Source organism: Lampris incognitus, chromosome 1 (genome assembly GCF_029633865.1).
Source record: "Lampris incognitus isolate fLamInc1 chromosome 1, fLamInc1.hap2, whole genome shotgun sequence".
NCBI classification, from domain to species: Eukaryota; Metazoa; Chordata; class Actinopteri; order Lampriformes; family Lampridae; genus Lampris; species Lampris incognitus.
In genome coordinates this window covers 144292322-144312131 of record NC_079211.1, presented here as the reverse complement: position 1 = coordinate 144312131, position 19810 = coordinate 144292322, and the positions used below count along the sequence as shown (strand labels likewise).

Genomic DNA, 19810 nt, shown 5'->3' with positions numbered 1-19810 from the left:
AGAGTGGGTTTAATTGGCCGGATACGATTGGGGAGAAAAAGAGGGAAAAGAAAAAAGAAAAGAAAAGAAAAATGAAACACTATAATAATACTATATTATACTATAATTGTGGCATGGTGGCGCAGTAAGTTAACATGGTCACCTTACAGCAAGAAGGTGCTGAGTTTGAGTCCCGGGGTTGTCCAACCTTGGGGGTCGTCCCAGGTCGTCCTCTGTGTTGAGTTTGCATGTTGTCTGCGTGGGTTTCCTCTGGGTGCTCCGTTTCCCTCCCACAGTCCAAACACATGTAGGTCAGGTGAATCGGCCGTACTAAATTGTCCCTAGGTATGAGTGTGTGTGTGTGTGTGTGTGTGTGTGTGTGGGGGGGGGGGCTGTGATGGCCTGTTGGCTTGTCCAGGTTGTCTCCCCGACTGCTGGGATAGGCTCCAGCATCCCCGTGACCCTGAGAGCAGGATAAGCAGTTCGGATAATGGATGGATTACACTACAGTTATTATATTACACTATAATAATTGTCTTTGCACTGGCTATAATATTTACATAGTAATGAGACGAAAGAAATCACAGGAAATAAGATGGTAATTGTTATGGTTCATTTATATATACTTCATTTTCGTGTGAGAATCAATATTGCAATACATAAAGCATAAATGCATGCACAGAAATGTGCATTTAATATACATATAGAAGAAACCACAACAAAAAAATGTACAAAAAATATACTAAAAGGTTGAATACAACACAACGCTGGTTAAGATATTGGCCAAGTATGCAGGCTGGCATGGTGACGTGTCATTTGGTGACTAGCTGAGTCAAATCCTAATGACATAGTTGGATGATGATGATGATGGTGATGATGAGGTAGATATGCAATAATCTGCTTTCTAATCCAGAACCCCCAAAGATATCCAGCTCCAGCTCTCCTGACGAACTGACCATAGCGGTGAACGGAGCTCTGGAGCTGGAGTGTTCAGCCGTCGGGGTGCCCCCTCCCACCCTCAGCTGGCTTAAAGATGGGCGCCCCCTAGAGGCGACTGACGTCATACAGCAAGAGGGACGCTTTGTCAAAATTAACAAAGTACAGGTAAATGAAAAACCTCCAATACTTTGTGTTTTAAAATGTTAAAGGCCTGTTTCATGCTTGAGGACCACACATATTGTAAGACTGTAAAAAGGTTTGTTTGTATTATGAAGATACACGATGTGTCTTGAGTTTTGAAAAACTTTATTTTATTTAAGAGCGTGAGCAGCAGTACCAAAATCAAGATGGTCAAAGTTGACAAAAAAAAAAAAAGTTTTTACAGCTTTAACAATGAAAACCAACTGTTTGGCATTGTTGTGCAGAAAACACTCAACATGATTGATGTTGTGTTTTTAAAGGTCCAGGATGCAGGTCTGTACACCTGTCTGGCCAGCAGCCCAGCTGGAGAGGATGGAAAGAACCACTGGGTCCGGGTCCAAGGTGACACATTCTCATCTAGCTTCTGTTCATTGCAGACCATTCAGGAAATATGTCTTACCCCCCTCTCCCCCACCTATCTCCTCTACCTACCCTCTAATTTTGCATCTGCCTTCATCTTTTGTTGTGTAGCTTTTATTTCTCTTTGCTTGCACTGGCACTTTTCTTTCAATTTAACTCTCGGAAGTCATTTTGCTTAATCTGTCGTCTGGGTGCTGTGGATTTGGATTTTGGATTCATTGCTACTGGATATCTACAATGTTAGTAATCAAGGACTCTAAACTGAAGTCTTGAGCGTAAACGTACTTGTATCACCTTATTAAAGTCTGGTCCATTATAATTCCTGGTTATATCACCTGATTCCAGTCCCACCGACTCTTCTTGGCTCCAGTGATGTGAGGACAGTGACAGTGCCGTCTCAGGGACATCTGACATTGGAGTGCCTGGCTGACAGCGACCCCCCTCCCAATATAGAGTGGTACAAGGATGAGGTCAAACTGCAGGTACAGACTCATATCAACAATGCCCTCATATTTATCTTTTCTTTTGGATTTTGGATTTTTCTCCCAACCAATTACCCCACTCTTCCGAGCCGTCCTGGTCACTGCTCCATCCCCTCTGCCGATCCGGGAAGGGGCCGCAGATTACCACATGCCTCCTCCGATGCATGTGGAGTCGCCAGCGGCTTCTTTCCACCTGACAGCGAGGCGTTTCGCCGGGGGGAAGTAGCGCATGGGAGGATTACGCTGTTCCCCCTCCCCCCCGACCAGGCGCCCTGACCGACCAGAGGAAGCCCTAGTTCAGCAACCGGGACACATACCCACATCCGGCTTCCCACCTGCAGACAGAGCCAATTGTGTCTGTAGGGACGCCCGACCAAGCCGGGGGTAACATAGGGATTTGAACTGGCGATCCCCATGTTGGTATGCAACGGAATAGACCATTACACTACCCAGACACCTCTATCATATTTGGTAAATAGATTTTTTTTTCTCCCGGTAACAAACAGACATCAACCTGGTATGCATAACAGCCGCATACTGAATAATATACTGCAACATGTACAGTAACTAACAGCTTTGAAGTATTGCAGTTATTGGTTGACACTTTTAACAATTTTTGCATTGAAAACGAACAATCTGTGGACTCTTGTGGGAGAACGCATGACCAGTCTTGGCTTGATTGTGTTGCTCACTGTGGAAACTTACTTATGTATGTTTATGCAACCTTCGGCACCAATATGCACTGTTAGTACAGACGTTATTGATCCCGTTGGTACATCCCACATCAGTGCCGGTACCCATCCCTACCTATATGTCATCTCATCTAGCTATCCTCCCTCTTTTTCTACTCCTGCTGACATCTGCCTCTCCCCCCCTCTTATGTCAGCTGGGTGGTCGTGTCCAGCAGCTGGCAGGGGGTCAGTACTTGGAGATACAGGACGTCCGGCCCGAGGACAGCGGTCAGTACAGCTGTGTGGTCACCAACATGGCCGGAAGCACCAGCCTCTTTTTCACTGTGGAGATTCTTTGTAAGTCAATCTGATCACCCACAAAATACCTGATATACGAAGGTGAACCAAAACCATAGCATTAATGCTTAATGTCATTTTCACTCTTCTAGTACCGCCGGTAATTAAGGAGAGCAGTTCAGTGGTGACAGCACACCTCAGTCAGGATGCCATTTTACCTTGTGAGGTTGAAGGGAACGTTTCTCCGACGGTCATGTGGAGGAAAGATGGCTTCCCCGTGGTTCACGATAACAATAAGTAGGTCCCAGCAATCTGCTTTTTGAGTCAACTCTGTGCAGCTCAGTGTTGTCCACCGTGTGTCTGATTGTGTTTGCTGAGCTGATTCACACGAAGTGTGCAAAATATTGGGATCTCCTTCCACATGTTGGAGTGCAAACCCTTTAAAAGTGACATCAATAAGGAGGGGTATTTTTTTTTCACTCAGCTAATTGCTTGTGTTGTAGGTACACCATGCTATCAGTGGGCTCGCTGCGTATACAAGGGGTTCAGCTGAGTGACGCCGGCCGCTACTACTGCACTGTGTCCAACCAGGCTGGTTCAGATCACCGGGGAATTGACCTACGGGTGTTTGGTGAATAAAGCACTCAAAAATACAGAGCTACTTTATCACTCACAGTGTTGCATTTGTGATTTTATATATCAAAGTAGCTGGGAATAATCCTAGTTTTGTTCTCAAATTTGTGCCTGGCTTTGTCGCAGACATACTTAGGACACTTAATCAAACAAATAGCTAGCTAGTTAGCTAGCTAGATAGATGGACAGTTGATTGATTGATTGATTAATGTGGAGGACACACTACTCAGACTTACGTATTACAATCCGATTCCTCACAAACAGTTGCAGTCAGTCTTGGTCTTCAAAATTTGGTGTCAGTTTTGACTTGTCCACCTGAAACTGTGTTTTCTTCTATCAGTGGGTCCTTCGATCAGCGCAGGTCCATTTAACGTGACAGTAACCACGGGAGTTAGAGCTGTGCTCAGTTGTGAGACCACTGGTTTACCTGCCCCTCAAGTGTCCTGGAAAAGGAACGGCACGCCACTAGAGCTCAACCAGCAGCCGGGACAATACAGGTTTGGGATAGAGTTATGCATGTGCCTTGTTTGATAAGTGCAACTATGTCTTGAGTTTACCGTCATAAATCTTTAAAGCTGATGTAGGTATTTATTTTTTTCCCTTTTTTTTCAGGTTGCTCTCTTCTGGATCCTTGGTTCTTTCCTCTCCATCCAGTGAGGATGAGGGTTACTTTGAGTGCACTGCTGTTAATGAGGTTGGAGAGGAGCGCAGGGTCATCGAGGTCTTCTTGCAAGGTACTGCTTTTGAATTTTGTATGCTGAACTGCTGCATCTGTAGGGAGCTGTTTCAAAATATATGAGTGAGACTTTTTTTTTTTCTCCTTGCAGTCCCACCGTCTATTGAAGATGATGTCACCACTGTCACCGCTGTGAAAATGTCACCCGTGGTGCTGCCTTGTCATGTTCAGGGGCGTCCTCAGCCCACTGTCACCTGGACCAAGGGTGGCGCAAAGCTGGGGTCTAGAGGAGGGAGCTATCGTGTCCTACCAACTGGTCAGATACTTTTCTTAGTGAACCATTGTCCTTTTGATTGCCACATAGTGGTGCCATAGCATCTATGGCGCCAGTATGATGCTGATTGTGATGCTCACTATGCTATCTTAATATAAGAATTGACTCCACAGCTTGACAAATATAGTTTTGTTTCCCAAATATGACAATAACATCATGTTTTAATGTCTGTTTAGGAGTTTTGGAGATAATTGCTGTTGTTCCAAGTCATGCTGGCAGGTACACCTGCTCAGCCCGTAACCCTGCCGGGGTGGCCCACAAACACATCTCACTTTCTGTTCAAGGTGGGTTTTGGAGTAGCTGTAAGATACCCCAGGGATTTAAAAAACAGTTTATCTGCTGGGATGCTCAAGGTAAACATCTTAATTCAGTATTTTAATTCACTTAGAGCCCCCTGAGATTAGGCCAATGGCAGAGGAAGTACAAGTGGTGTTGCATCATGGGACCGTTCTTCCCTGTGAGGTTCAAGGCTTCCCCAGACCTTCCATCACCTGGCAAAGAGAGGGAGTTCCCATTTCAGCAGGTGAGACTATGTTATAATGGCGTAACTGAATATTTTTATTTATTTATTTTTAATGTATAAATGCAGTTACTTTACTTTAGCCCTGTAAATGACTAAATTGTTGATGTTGCATCACAGGTCACAGGCTGGCTGTGCTTTCAAATGGAGCTCTGAAGTTTTCTCGAGTCACTCTGGGTGATGCAGGTACCTACCAGTGCCTGGCACAGAACGACGCCGGCACAGTCATGGGCAGGACCAAACTAGTCCTTCAAGGTAAGATTGATTGGATATCATTGAGTGAAAGACAACAGTGCGTACTAAATACTGCGGTCAGGTCATCCTGGTAGTTAGAGACACGACATCATCCCATGAATAGAAGCTGACAGGTTAACTCTAGCCAGTCTGTTAAAAAGCCCTTTCACCTGACTCCAAATCCTCCATCAAGTGCACCATACCATTTCCTCACCTGCAGAGCCAGAGTCCTCCACATACTTGTGAATGCATTTTTCACATGTCTGAATGAGGGTGGCACAGTGGTTGGCGCGGTCGCCTCACATCAAGAAGGTCCTGGGTTCGAGTCCCGGAATAGTCCAACCTTGGGGGTCATCCTGTGTGTGGAGTTTGCATGTTCTCCCCGTGTCTGCATGGGTTTCCTCCAGATGCTCTGGTTTCCTCCCACAGTCCAAAGACTTATAGGTCAGCTGAATCGACCATACTAAATTGTCCCTAGGTGTGAATTTGTGTGTGCGTGTCGGCCCTGTGATGGTCTGGCAGCCTGTCAAGGGTGTCTCCTCGTCTGCTACCCAATGACTGCTGGGATAAGCTCCAGCGTTCCCGCGACCCTGAGAGCAGGATAAGCAGTTTAGATAATGGATGGATGGATGTCTGAATGAATCTATGAGTCTATGAATATGTCTCTCCAGTCCCACCAGTGCTGAGTGTGCCTCGTGTGGAGTACACGGCTGTACTAGGCCAACCTGTCAGTTTGGAGTGTGTTGCTGATGGACAGCCACAACCTGACGTTACCTGGCAAAAAGAGACGAGGCCGGTAGTAGAGGGCACTCACATACGGGTCTTTGCCAACGGATCCCTGATAATCACCTCCACCCAGCGCAGTGATGCGGGTATCTACACCTGTACTGCCAAAAACCTCGCTGGCAGAGCGAGCCACGATATGAGGCTTGTTATCCACGGTTAGTCGGAAATCTTCTTATTTACATTGTTTAAAGAGAAAATCTGGTGTGAAACAGTGGCCTCGAAAGTATTTTATGATGTTGTATTTGGGTGGAACCACCAGGTGGAGGTTCCTCACCACAGTGCCCCCCCCCCCACACACACACACACACAACCTTTTCAGTGCACCTCCCCTCACACTTCAAAACCAGCACTTTCCAGCACCAGAGATCTTCATGTTTGACTTATATAGGGATCAAAATCAAGTTGTCCCCCACCCTTGGCCCATTACCCACTCTTCCAAGCCATCCTAGTCGCTGCTCCATCCCCTCTGCCGATCTGGGGAGGGCTGCAGACTACCACATGCCTCCTCTGATACATGTGGAGTCGCCAGCCGCTTCTTTTCACCTGACAGTGAGGTGTTTCGCCAGGGGGACATAGCTCACACTATTTCCCCCAGTTCCCCCTCGAACAGGCACCCCAACCAGGACACCTACCCACATCCAGCTTCCCACCCGCAGATACAGTCAATTGTGTCTGTAAGGACACCTGACCAAGCCGGAGTTAACACGGGGATTTGAACCGGCGATCCCCATGTTGGTAGGCAACGGAATAGACCGCCACGCCACCCAGACGCCCAAGTTGTCTTTTACTTGCAGAGTAATATGCTCTAAATGCAGCGTGGCTTGGGAATCCTCTTTTGGTTTAAACATATTTCCATTTCGGGGAAGCGTATCCATTATTTATAGTGACGAGAAAGGTCGTGGGCTTTGTATGCCTTCCAGGTGAGGATTCTTTCCCTTGTCTGCCATTGTGAAAAGTGTCCTCCCACACTCTGAAATGCCAACCCTCACCCCCACTATTTCCACTCAACTCAAACACACACATGCCCAGACCAGGACACACAAAAAAAAGAAAGAAAAGAAAGCAAAGCACTAACCAAGTTGGGCTCATTTGCCAAGAGGCCACTGTTTGACACCGTTACAAAGACCAAGAGTAAAATGTCAAATGTTTGTGTTAAATGTGTTGACGAATCAGAAACTCTCGTTTCAGTCCCACCCATGATTCCTACTGGTCAGCCAGAGCTGTCAGTCATCCAGGGATTCCAGGCCTTGCTGCCGTGTGCTGCTCAGGGTTCACCAGAACCCAGAGTGTCCTGGGAGAAGGATGGGGCCTTTATTCCAAATCGTCCAGGCAAATTTACTGTCTTGCGATCAGGGGAGCTGATCATTGAAAGGGCAGAGGTTAGACATACCATAATATATATATTTATATATATTGCCTCTGTGTGATCTGCGGTCTTTGTATAGAAAGTGATTACTTTGAGTAACAGAAAAAGCCTGGTTGGTTTTCCTCCTCAGCCCGGGGACGGTGGTGTGTTCACCTGTGTGGCCACAAACGCAGCCGGCACCGTGAGACAAGACATCCGTCTGTCAGTCAACATGAGGCCCGCCTTCAAGGAGTTACCCGGCGATGTGACGCTGAACAAAGGGCAGAGTCTATCCTTGTCCTGCCATGCTCAAGGGACACCTACCCCTGTGATCTCCTGGACCACCAATAACGTTCCCTACGCAGGTACTGAGCTGCACATGGCCTACAATGCCCACCCTTTGTGCACCGCTCAGGACAGTTGTGCTTCATCTGGTACAGTATTGTCAGGTAAAAACGGTGGTATTGTGACAAGTTGATTCACTTGCAAAGCTTAACGTGAGCAATGTCCAAACTTCAGGTGCCACTGTAGATGAGGCCGGCAGGAGTACCATTTTTATTGAGAATGTAACCAGGAGCGATGCCGGGACCTACGTGTGTGTAGCAGAAAATACCGTGGGCTCCATCCGGGCGCTCTCATTCATCCGTATCAGAGGTAAGCCGTCAGTGCGTCAAAGAATTTACCGTCATTTACCGAATTTTCATAACGTCGACGGATAATTCCAAATGCCAGCCATCATTTTGACAGCGTCAGCATAGCAAAATTGGCTTTTGTTGGCTTGTTGGGGAAACTCTGACTTATATTCCTGTTAATTGCAGTGCAGATACGTAACAAAACTTGCGCAAACGATAGGCGAATGTTGCCCCACAGAGGCCAGTCAAGTAATTTCATATGACGTAGCAATAATGTCTGTAAAATTTGTGTCCCTTCTGACATCCTCTGATCAAATACACATCTAGCCCATCAGTTTGAACTATACCCAAGTGATACCACGTCAGCATCAGTAAACGAGAAAACAAATATGCATCGTCGGTGATAAGTAAAGGCCGTTTCCGTAACTTTTCTTCCGAGTTGACGTGTTTCTGAGACTATATACTCTTATGTATTATGTGTGCCGTCAATAATTTCTACAGAGCCTCCAGTGTTGAAGGGCGAGGCCCATCTGTCTCAGACAGTCATCCAAGGTGGCTCCACTATGCTAGAATGCCCCGTCCAGGGAGACCCCACCCCTGTCTTCCGCTGGCTTCGGGATGGAAGACCCATCCTGCGCTCCCTCCGACTGCAAACCCTTCACAACGGTTCCTTGGTTATCTACAGCATCACAGTAAATATGAACCTCCCGCGTCTCCTCTTTTCCCTCCTTTTTTGCAACACAATAGTTGGGTTGTAGGCAAAGTCAGCCACAAGAAATTCTGAAAGTTACAGAAAGGCTTCTTGAAAGCAAAATACATGAACAAACGTCTTATTTTTTTTTCTCCTTTGGGATCAGTGGAGCAGAATTTAAATGAGTATAAAAGTGACGTGAAACCTCATCTGCAGTCCCCTTGGGCAGAGGAACAGCGCGTGACTGTCCTGTGGTGTCCTGCTCCTGTCTAAATCAGATTGGAGGCCGCTGTGGCAGAGAGGCTAACAGCATTAGCAGCCGAGAGAGGAAGAGGACAGAGAGCTGGATGTTCCCAGTCTCTGCTCCTCTCTCCTCAGCCCGTAACCTCATTAACTTTCCAACTGCTGCTGTAATTGTGAAGCCTGCAGCTGAGACTTTACCACGGACAGATGACTCTCCTTCCCATAGAGAGAGAGAGAGAGAGGCCTGATCTCAAACTCTCTTTCCCTGTCCCATTAGTAACAGTCATGACAAATGGTTTAACTGGATAAATCTACAAGTATCCTTATAACAATGCAAGCTTTTAGTTTAAAAATTTGGAGCTGTTGGGGGCATCCAGGTAGCGTAGCAGTCTGTTCCGTTGCCTACCAACACGGGGCTCACTGGTTCGAATCCCTGTGTTACCTCCGGCTTGGTTGGGCGTCCCTATAGACACAATTAGCCGTGTCTGCAGGTGGGAAGCCGAATGTGGGTATGTGTCCTGGTCGCTGCACTAGCGCCTCCTCTGGTCAGTCGGGGGGGCCTGTCCGGGGGGAGGGGGAACTGGGGGGAATAGTGTGAGCTATATCCCCCTGGCGAAACACCTCACTGTCAGGTGAAAAGAAGCGGCTGGCGACCCCACATGTATCGGAGGAGGCATGTGGTACTCTGCAGCCCTCCCCGGATTGGCAGCGGGGGTGGAGCAGCGACCAGGACGGCTCGGAAGGGTGGGGTAATTGGCCAAGTACAATTGGGGAGAAAGGGGGGGCGGGATTGGAGCTGTTGTTCATATTCTCTTATCATTTTTTTCTCTTGTAGGTCTGTGACTCCATTAGAGTCAGTGTCAGTCTTTGGATTTAAACTCTCCGTCTCTATTTCTGCCCCGTGTCTGACAGGCTGGAGATGCGGGAGAGTACCAGTGTGTTGCAGAGAGCGAAGCTGGATTAGCTGAGAGGACCATCACCCTCAAAGTCCAGGGTTAGTTAATCATTAATAAAAACATTGTGATGAAAAACAAACAAACACACACACACACACACACACACACACACACACACACACAGCCTTTTAAAAGTGTGTAGCAGCAGTTTCAAATTGCTTGAGTTTCTTTCAGTCTCCATTTTATTTTATTATGCATTTTGTTGATTTTATGTTTCCTGCATTCACTGTTAATACCAGTTAACTTTTTTCCTGTCTCATTGAAATCTTTTTTTTTCTTTTCATTTTGTTTCTTTTGTGGTGAAATATATTTATAATCCCTTTGGGGTTGTTTTGCCTTGACTGCACAGTTTGAAGCTCTTTCATTATAAAAAATTTTCCTCCCATTTATTTTTATCATTTCCTTGGGCAAATAAACTGAATGTAAAATTCTAAAGCAATTATTACTACACCCCCCCCCCCTTCTCTCATTCTCTCTCTTTCATAACGTAGTTAATGGAGGCTACTCTAACTGGGAAGAGTGGGGACCATGCAGCAGCACCTGCGGACAAGGTTTCCAGGAGAGGATCAGGTTATGCAACAACCCAGAACCAGTCAACGGGGGGCGGTTGTGTGATGGTCCCAGTATTGACTCCAGGAAGTGTCAAACTGGGCTCTGCCCGGGTATGACCTACTTTCCTATCTATCTATCTATCTGTCTATCTATATCGGTCTGTCTGTCTATCTATTTACCTGTCTGTCTATATCTATCTATCTATCTATCTATCTATCTATCTATCTATCTATCTATCTATCTATCTATCTATCTATCTATCTATCTATCTATCTATCTATCTATCTATCTATCTATCTATCTATCTATCTATCTATCTAGCCATCTGTCTGCTTGCCTGTCTGTATCTATATCTATCCATTTGTATCTATCTATCTGTGTCTGTGTGTCTGTCTGCCTGTCTGTATCTATGTATCTATGTATCTATGTATCTATGTATCTATCTATCTGTCTGTCTGTCTGTCTGTCTGTCTGTCTGTCTGTCTGTCTGTCTATCTATCTATCTATCTATCTATCTATCTATCTATCTATCTATCTATCTATCTATCTATCTATCTATCTATCTATCTATCTATCTATCTATCTATCTATCTATCTATCTATCTATCTATCTATCTATCTATCTGTCTATCTGTCTGTCTGTCTGTCTGTCTGTCTGTCCATAACACAAATGTTCATATGTTAATGTCTTTGCTTCAGTATTTCATAATTAGTGCTTCATATCCCAGTTTAGGTCACATTTTTAGAGAAGTCACTTTTTCAGCGTTTTTATATTCTGACTGAAAATGTACATGTATGGTGTTTACATGCACCAATACAAGCATGGAAATCCAGGGTATCACAAATTATAACATGATATTATTGTGCATATATAAACTCGTTCAAAAAGTGAATATGCTGATGGCTTCTCGGTCTCGTGTCCCTTGTGGTCAAAAGGCGAGGTGCCCCGTAGGGCCAGGGGCAGCCTGATAGGTATGGTGAACGAGAGGGAGTTTGGCATCTCCTTCTTGGAGGCCAACGTCACAGACAACGAGGTGGAGGGCACCAGTACTCTGCAGGCCCAGCTGAACAATATCCCTCCCAGCGTGGGTGAGTAAGCAAACGTCCGTCTCTCGGGACGAGAGACATGTAAACGGCACAGTTTAAAGTTTTCTTAGGATTTACTCCATGGGGTTCCCAGGAAACAAACATGTCAGTTAGAGAACATCAGTTTGTATGGGTGAATAAAAAATTAGGACCAGCCTCTCTCTCTCTCTGTGTGAGATACAGTAAACTGATCAGGTAGACGTCACAACTGCTTAAGGAAAGCAAGCTGACATATCAGAAACACTTAAAAAGTTGTATCAAAAGATTGATTTGTTGAGCACAGTTAAGGTAATAGAGCACGTCTCACTTTTATCTGTGTCGATGGAGTTTCTGTGAAATCCTACCTCAAAGGAAACCACGTGGGCGATGCCAAGTGATAGAATACGAAGGAGAGGCAAATAGAGAATAGTGGTGGGGATGCAGGAAAAAAAAGAAGTATGTTGCCACTTTTCTTACCAGAGAAGAAAAAAGACACAAACTTTCAAGGTCCGACAACAGCATATATCTTTTGGATGTGTTCACTCTCAAACATTTTGGTACAGATGGTACAACTGAACGTGAGACTTAATGTAGATTTGTGAGTGAACGAGTTAAAAGCCAGGTTCGCGAGGTGCGCCACATCTAAAAAGAGGAAGGTCGAAGGGGGAATTTTAAAATATGAGATCTTGGATTTGACATTAGATTCTGAAAAGGGGGCTGCAACTCAGTATTAGGAGGAGGGTCCTGATATTGTGTAGACGGTGTATCTCTCCTTATGCTCATGGAGCTCTGATGCTGTTGTGTTTTAGGTCCCTTGCTGCGGGTGCTAGTGTCTGTGTTTGCCCCCATCTACTGGACCACTGTGCTGCAGAGTGGGGCATCTAAAAATGGATATGCTTTCACCCAGGGTGTGTTCAGACAGGAGTCTCAGCTGGAGTTTGAAACTGGTGAGTATTACACTTTAAGCAATTACCCTATTTAAGGTTGCATGTGAGTATAGTTGTAATAGGCCATATGTATCTTTGCTAGCATTGGATTTGTCAATATATTCCATATTTTAAGCATTACCACTGGACACACTTGGAGATTCTCCTTTACTTCTGTAGTTCACAAAATGGCCAGCAGGTGGCAGTGCTATCTATCAGTAATATATGTGTAAGGCAAAAGTCTTAAGTAATGGTTTGTACAGTATGTTTTCTTGTAATTGTAAATAATTGATGATTTAATATTTTTTTGTTTTGTTTCTATAATCAACCAGGGGAAATCCTTCGACTCACCCACGTTGCCAGAGGTCTGGATTCAGAGGGCGCTTTGTTAATCGACATTGTAATCAACGGATTTGTTCCTCCTTCATTATCAACTCCTCATCTGAGTCTGCAGGTGTGCTCTCATTAAAACAGTGTTGTCGTACTATTGTTATTACAATGGAATAAAGCCCTCCAACATTTATCACCGAAAGTTAAAAGGAATTCGTTGCTCAGATGGTTTCTCTTCATCATCCTCATTGGGCAAGGACAGACTGATTTATTGATGTCTGTCATGTAGGAGTTTGATGAGTCGTACGTGCAGACAGGCCAAGGGCAGCTGTTCTCGTGGTCCTCCCAGACACACCAGAGAGGAGGGAGCGCCATGGTGCTGCGCTGTAACCACACCATCATATACGAGGGCCAGGAGGAGCGCCAGGGGCCCCTGCTTCAGCTGCTGAGGGTCTCGGGGATGAAGAGCGTCTACAGCGTGTTCAGCCTCAGCTTGGACTTCCACATCACTACCAGCCTCCTCATACCAGGTCTGGGGTAGAAGTATCTAACCGTTTCCCGTTTGAACAGGACGTTAGCGTTGGCTCATACCGTAGTCGATCAATGAACAACTGAATGAATGGAGCCAATCAAACAAACAATTAATTTGCTATTTACATAGCAAATTTCATGCATACAAATGCATTTCAATGACAACAGTGGAAAAAAAGAAGAGATCCTTTGTGTATGTTTTATTAGGAAAAATTGAACCCCGGTCAGGAAAAGCACTGTGAATGTACGTATTTATGAACGGAAATGAGCGTGGTAATTAATGGAGGTCATGCGGCGGAAAGCAAAGTTGGCGTAAGGAAGGGGTGGTTGGGGTTTGGGTTGACCTCAGTTGACCCCAGCTGACCCCATCCCTGGTGAATGAACCTATTAGAATATGATCCTCTTTGTCTGTAGATGGCAATGGAGACACATGCCCTAAAGGATTCATTTTGGACACAGCCTCGTACTGTGCTGGTGAGTTTTCTCTCTTTCCTTATGTTTTTATCCTGCGTTGGACCTTTAATGTATAACACGCCATCAAACGTGTCATCGTTATCAGATGAAGATGAGTGTGCGCTCCAGTCGCCATGCTCCCATTCGTGCAACAACATCATGGGAGGTTTCTCCTGTTCCTGTCCTTCGGGCTTCACCGTCTCCACTGAGTCCAACACCTGCCAAGGTGAGAGAACTAAAACATATCTGTTTTTTTTTGTTTTGTTAAAAAAAGATGTTGTAAAGATGTAAAAAATGAAGTTCGTTATCATTTATTACTCATTAATACTGTGCTTATTTACACAGTACGGCACATCTACATGTCTCCATTCGACATGAGGGGAATGAATAGAAAAACAAACATGCAATGAGTTAATGGAAAAAAAAAAAAAAACCCCAGCTCTCTGTATGCCCTCATCCTTTATTCCCCCCAATTAATTCCCGACTCCAAGAAGATTTGAATCTTGCATTTAGCCTCATTTATGTGTCACGGTTCAGATATCGACGAGTGCGCTCAGGGCTCCCATATGTGCCACTATAACCAGCAGTGTGTGAACACAGTGGGCACATACCGCTGCCAGGCCAAGTGCGGCCCGGGGTTTAAGCCCAACTCCATGGGAACCAGCTGTGAAGGCAAGTGTTGTTAATCACCGCCGAGCTATCCGCTTAACACTTTGTATGTATATATAAATTCTTCAGCCCCACGGCAGAGCAGTAAAGCCTCAGTCTGTCAATGCTGTATTTCAGATGTGGACGAGTGCCAGGAGTCCTCTCTCTCCCCCTGCCAGCACCACTGCCTAAACACCCTGGGCTCCTTCCGCTGCGTCTGCCACCCTGGATATCATCTCTCGGGCCAACGCTGCCTCGGTGGGTTAGCGAACCGCAAAACTTAAGCTTTGAATCATGAGTCATGGTTTGTGTAACTGTTGATGACTTGTTAACATTTCAAAGGATTGGAAAAATTAGTTTCTAGCGTTGCACCAGAATGGTCGAGAGAAAATGAAGTAATACTTTGTAAATTGCAAACTTTTTGGCCGCACGTAATTTGCTTATGCGATTCGAATAACAGATAAATTGAAAACAAAGACCAACGCTGGCTGCAGGGGATCTATTGTGATCTTACCGGTATTTCGTTAGGGAACGCACAGTCACTGACAGGGAGGTCTCGCAAGTTCACCGCGTGGATTGCAAAGCGGCTGTGATCCACTGGCATTCGCAAGATGACAGGGGACGACAGCTGCCAGGTTTATTGTTGCGTTTGCCCGTTCACAGACATCAACGAGTGCACGAGGAACGTGTGCCCAGCCCATCAGCAGTGCCGTAACACCGAGGGGGGATACCAGTGTTTCGACAGTTGCCCAGCTGGCATGACCAAAGCCGAGAATGGGGCCTGCGTGGGTCGGTGGCTGCGATACCGCTCTCTTTTCACTTTCTCTATTTGATATCAGACCAGTTTTAGGGTTTTAGGGAGCTTTCTTGTCTTAGACTTTTTGTCGATGTGTGTGTTTCAGACATTGACGAGTGTCAGGATGGAAGCCACATGTGTCGCTACACTCAGATTTGTCAGAACACTGTCGGAGGTTATGGCTGTGTTTGTCCTCGGGGTTACCGATCCCAGGGAGTAGGCCTCCCCTGTCTGGGTAGGAAGCATGTCTGTCTCCTGTAACAATGGCGTCATAACTGGTCACACGTGGGAAATGAAAACCTGAACCCGAGTCTTGTTTTGCCTCACAGACATTGACGAGTGCCTGCAGACGCCGAGCCCCTGTGCCCACCAGTGTCGCAACGTCCCCGGCAGCTTTAGGTGCCTGTGCCCCCCCGGCACTGTTCTGCTCGGGGATGGGCGGTCTTGTGCTGGGTTAGAGAGAGGGCAGACCTTCACCAACGGTACCCGTGTCAGGGCCAGACTGCGCCCCCAACTGGTGTCATCTCTGGGCAGGCCCATCCTGTCCCGTTCTCATGGGGTATCCCGCATCACTAGACAGAGCTGTCCCATAGGATACACCAACAGAGATGGCACATGTGTTGGTGAGTAGCTATCTTAAGTGTGTAAACTCATGGACCACCCTGGTATTTGATGGGTTGTTTTAATTCATTAGTAACCAGTCTCATAATGTGTTTAGCTGTACGAGATCGGTGGCGACACGGTGGTGCAATGGTTAGTGCAGTCACCTCACAGCAAGAAGGTCCTGGGTTTGAGCCCCGGGGTTGTCCAACCGTGGTGGGTCATCCCAGGTCGTCCTTTGCGTGGAGTTTGCATGTTCTCCCCATGTCTGTGTGGGTTTCCTCCGGGTGCCCCAGTTTCCTCCCACAGTCCAAAGACATGTAGCTCAGGTGAATCGGCCGTACTGAATTGTCCCTAGGTGTGAATGTGTTGGCCCTGTGATGGACTGGCGGCCTGTCCCGGGTGTCTCCCCGCCTGCCGCCCAGTGGCTTCTGGGATAGGCTCCAGCATCCCACAACTCTGCTCAGGATAAGCGGCTTGGATAATGGATGGATGGATGGATGTACAAGATTGCTATTTCTTACCTTTCTCTTCTCTGTTGAAAGGGGAGCAAAGTACAAAAACATGTAAAAGTGCATTGTCAATAACATCATGATAGGCTGACAAAAAAATTAATTAATTAATTTTTAAAAAAATAGATGAATACATGTGGAGATTGGTTAGCCAGCATTCTGAAAACAATCTGGATGGGAATCAATAAGCTGGTGTATTTTACATTATTTTTCTTTTTAACACCTCTCTGTATCTCTATATGCATGCAAGTCAGTTAACCAAGCAAAACTACAGATCTTGACTTCTCATTAAGAGTAACTCATATACTACAGCACCGGTATGAGTTTCTGTCAGTTACCTTTCTATGCGGTCATCCTGTAAACAGATGTGGATGAGTGTATGCTGAGGAAGCCCTGTCAGCATGAATGCCAAAATACCATTGGCAGTTTCCAGTGCCTCTGTCCCCCAGGTTATCAGCTTTTACCCAACGGCAGGAGCTGTAAAGGTAAGAGCTTAACTAAATCGTATATAGCTGGCTGTTGTATCGTGATTAATTTCCTCCACTAATCCGGTATTCTGCCTCCAGACATAGATGAGTGTGCAGTACAAGGTATCCAGTGTGGACACAACCAGATGTGCTTTAACACCCGGGGAGGATATCAGTGCCTGGATACACCCTGCCCAACATCCTATCAGAAAGGAGGGAGCCCGGGGTAAATGGGCCTGAATTTAATCTGAACTTTAATGGGAAGGCAGAGTATATGTAAAGCAATAAACAGCTCGATATAGCTTTTCTGTGCTAATGAAAAGATGCATAATTTGTAGCTACACAATAGCTGTGTATGCTATGGTGGAGGTATTGCTGCGTCGGTGGGTGATCTTTTTCTCTTGTGCTGTCAATATTTAACAGGACCTGCTACAGGCCGTGCTCCTTGGACTGCACCACAGGCGGCTCTCCGCTGCTCTTACAGTACAAGCTGCTCACGCTGCCGTTCGGCATCCCCGCCAATCAAAACGTGGTGCGGCTTTCAGCCTTCTCCGAGTCGGGGGTCCTGCAGGAACGTACGTCCTTTACCGTCCTAGAGCAGGAAGGGGAAACGGGGGTAATCAGTCAGCTGTTTGGCATCAGGGACGAGGCGGGCAGGGGCATCATTTTCACCCTGCGGGCCTTGGACAGAGCAGGACTGGTACGTCTAAAGGTGCAGGCCACCACGCTTTCGGTTCAGGGCCGAATCACCTACCAGAGCATCTTCATCATCTACATCTCCATCTCCAGATACCCCTACTGAGTCTACTGAGCTGTTTGAAAACTGACTCTGCCCCTAAGTGGCCTTTGAATGCCTTTCACTCACCGAGGCAATGCCCCCGAACCCTGGTTGCGAGGGAAACAACAGGCCATGCCATAAAGCACTAATAATTAACAAGATAAAGCAAAGCATAGAGGATTTTTAAAGGATTATACTGAGATTTATACCCTCATTTGTGACTGAAATGAAATTCTGGGAACAATTTTGTAAAAGAAAGTAATCTCTCTTGAGAATTCTGCATTCAACACGTTTTGTTATACCAGCAGAGCTTCATCCATCCAAGACAGCCGAACGGACTTTTTTAAGTAAATAGGCCGGATGAGCAAAATATATGTTTGTTCAGTTTTGTTTCTTTAGGGACCTCTAAATCCATTTTGGGTAGAAAAAAAAACAGATGAAGTACAGGAAAAAAATGTTCTCTATAATTTTGTGGTGTTTATCACTTCGAAAGAGGTGTCCCTTTTTCCCGAACGATGGATGCCAAATTCCGGGTACAGAACACTGGTATGAGAAAATTTATTCCATTTAAAAAAAAAAAAAAAAAAGCTGGAGGTGGAAATTCTCTAAATGCTCACACATAATTAGATGACGTGTTATGAAATTCATTCTGTGTGCACCGTATATAATTTTCCCAACGTTTTGACTGATAGATTTCATTGACTTCGAATGCCCTCCGGTCACGGAAAGTTCTGTTGTAATTACAAACCTGCAGTGATCTCATGGTTGTGGCTTGCGGCGGTTTGAAAATGTGACAGGTCTGGCACCGTTTCATGAAGCTCACCTCTTTTTTTTTCGGTTCTTTTCCAAAATTTATTTTCATTTTGTGAAAAAAAAAATTATAAGGTGCTATTCTGAATGTACTTGAGTGTTTAAGAGCTGGTGCCATTTGCTTCACAGATGCAGTTCGGTGTACGTTGCTGCGAGCTGTTGAAGGGGTAAAAAAAAAAAAAAGAAAAGAAAAGAAGTCGCCAGGAACTTGTTTGTTGTCAATATTTACTCGGCCTTTTACTTTTACCTTGGCTGGATGAAGGGACCGCCGTACGAAGAGGCAGAGTTCGATTGCACTTATTTGGCTCTGCGGCGCAGCGTTAAAGCTGCAGCAGGTGCAGCTGCGGCACACTAGACATGGATACCAGACAACAACATCAAAAACGCTGTTTGGAGGGAGCAGACAAACGCCGACCCCCCCAAGCCACTTTGCAGAAAAACCTTCCTGTTACATATCTTGTTAATTCTGCAGTACGTCCTGTTTGTGATGTGTCGAGTGAATTGTAGAAACGATGTACAGTACGTAGATGTGCCAGATGCTGCGGTGACAAATATGCTGTATTTTTATTTTATTTATTTTCTTATTTTTCCTCTTTTTTTATTTTCATCAGTATTGGCTAAATTCATTAAATTCCGTTCATTAAGACACTATGACTGTGGGAATGATTGCACTTGACTTCTGCAACGTCATCATCATCATAACGTTATCCATGTCATTCGTATACTTTACAATACAGTATTCTTTCTAGCTCTGTGGGCGGCACGGTGGTGCAGTGGTTGGCACAGTTGCCTCACAGCAAGAAGGTCCCGGGTTCGAGCCTCGGGGTAATCCGACCTTGGGGGTCGTCCTCTGTGGAGTTTGCATGTTCTCCCTGTGTCTGCGTGGGTTTCCTCCCACAGTCCAAAGACATGTAGGTCAGGTGACTCGGCCGTACTAAATTGCCCCTAGGTACGAATGTGTGTGTGTGTGTGTGATGGACTGGCGGCCTGTCCAGGGTGTCTCCCGGTCTGCCGCCCAATGACTGCTGGGATAGAATCCAGCGACCCTGAGAGCAGGATAAGCGGTTCGGATAGATGGCTAAGCTCAATTAATTACACTACCACAAGTACTACTACTTCAACAATACTGCAAATACTACTGCCGCAACTGTTACCAGGCTTAACTCCTACAACAGAAAAACCAGTACGTACGAAAATGCATTGACCAAAAACGTTGTTAAGACTGTAAAGCGCCTTTCAGATTTCAGTAAAAGAAAGAAAAACAACGTTTCCCAACATACACACAGATACGTTTAACGGCAGGATGACGCAATGCATCGTTAGGCCTTCACAGGAGTTTAAATAGCAACTCCTTATTCAATAA

General features: G+C 45.7%; 1 protein-coding gene across 1 annotated transcript in view; it reads left to right on the top strand.

Annotated features, from left to right (window-relative positions):
• hmcn2 (hemicentin 2) overlaps positions 1-19087 on the top strand; it is a 67294-nt gene extending 48207 nt beyond the window's left edge. Inside the window, exons 49-81 of the mRNA XM_056276068.1 lie at positions 893-1083; positions 1380-1461; positions 1825-1961; positions 2848-2989; positions 3082-3226; positions 3433-3560; positions 3903-4059; positions 4175-4296; positions 4390-4554; positions 4749-4856; positions 4961-5095; positions 5213-5347; positions 5998-6267; positions 7301-7491; positions 7609-7822; positions 7977-8111; positions 8591-8781; positions 9936-10017; positions 10471-10641; positions 11468-11620; positions 12406-12543; positions 12855-12976; positions 13142-13382; positions 13798-13857; positions 13943-14062; positions 14374-14508; positions 14623-14742; positions 15148-15273; positions 15387-15515; positions 15610-15903; positions 16758-16877; positions 16959-17085; positions 17283-19087. Coding sequence (XP_056132043.1) covers positions 893-1083; positions 1380-1461; positions 1825-1961; positions 2848-2989; positions 3082-3226; positions 3433-3560; positions 3903-4059; positions 4175-4296; positions 4390-4554; positions 4749-4856; positions 4961-5095; positions 5213-5347; positions 5998-6267; positions 7301-7491; positions 7609-7822; positions 7977-8111; positions 8591-8781; positions 9936-10017; positions 10471-10641; positions 11468-11620; positions 12406-12543; positions 12855-12976; positions 13142-13382; positions 13798-13857; positions 13943-14062; positions 14374-14508; positions 14623-14742; positions 15148-15273; positions 15387-15515; positions 15610-15903; positions 16758-16877; positions 16959-17085; positions 17283-17661 — 5165 coding nt within the window. The 3' untranslated portion in view covers positions 17662-19087. The remainder of the gene's footprint in view (positions 1-892; positions 1084-1379; positions 1462-1824; positions 1962-2847; positions 2990-3081; positions 3227-3432; positions 3561-3902; positions 4060-4174; positions 4297-4389; positions 4555-4748; positions 4857-4960; positions 5096-5212; positions 5348-5997; positions 6268-7300; positions 7492-7608; positions 7823-7976; positions 8112-8590; positions 8782-9935; positions 10018-10470; positions 10642-11467; positions 11621-12405; positions 12544-12854; positions 12977-13141; positions 13383-13797; positions 13858-13942; positions 14063-14373; positions 14509-14622; positions 14743-15147; positions 15274-15386; positions 15516-15609; positions 15904-16757; positions 16878-16958; positions 17086-17282) is intronic.
• The last annotated feature ends 723 nt before the right edge of the window (positions 19088-19810 follow it).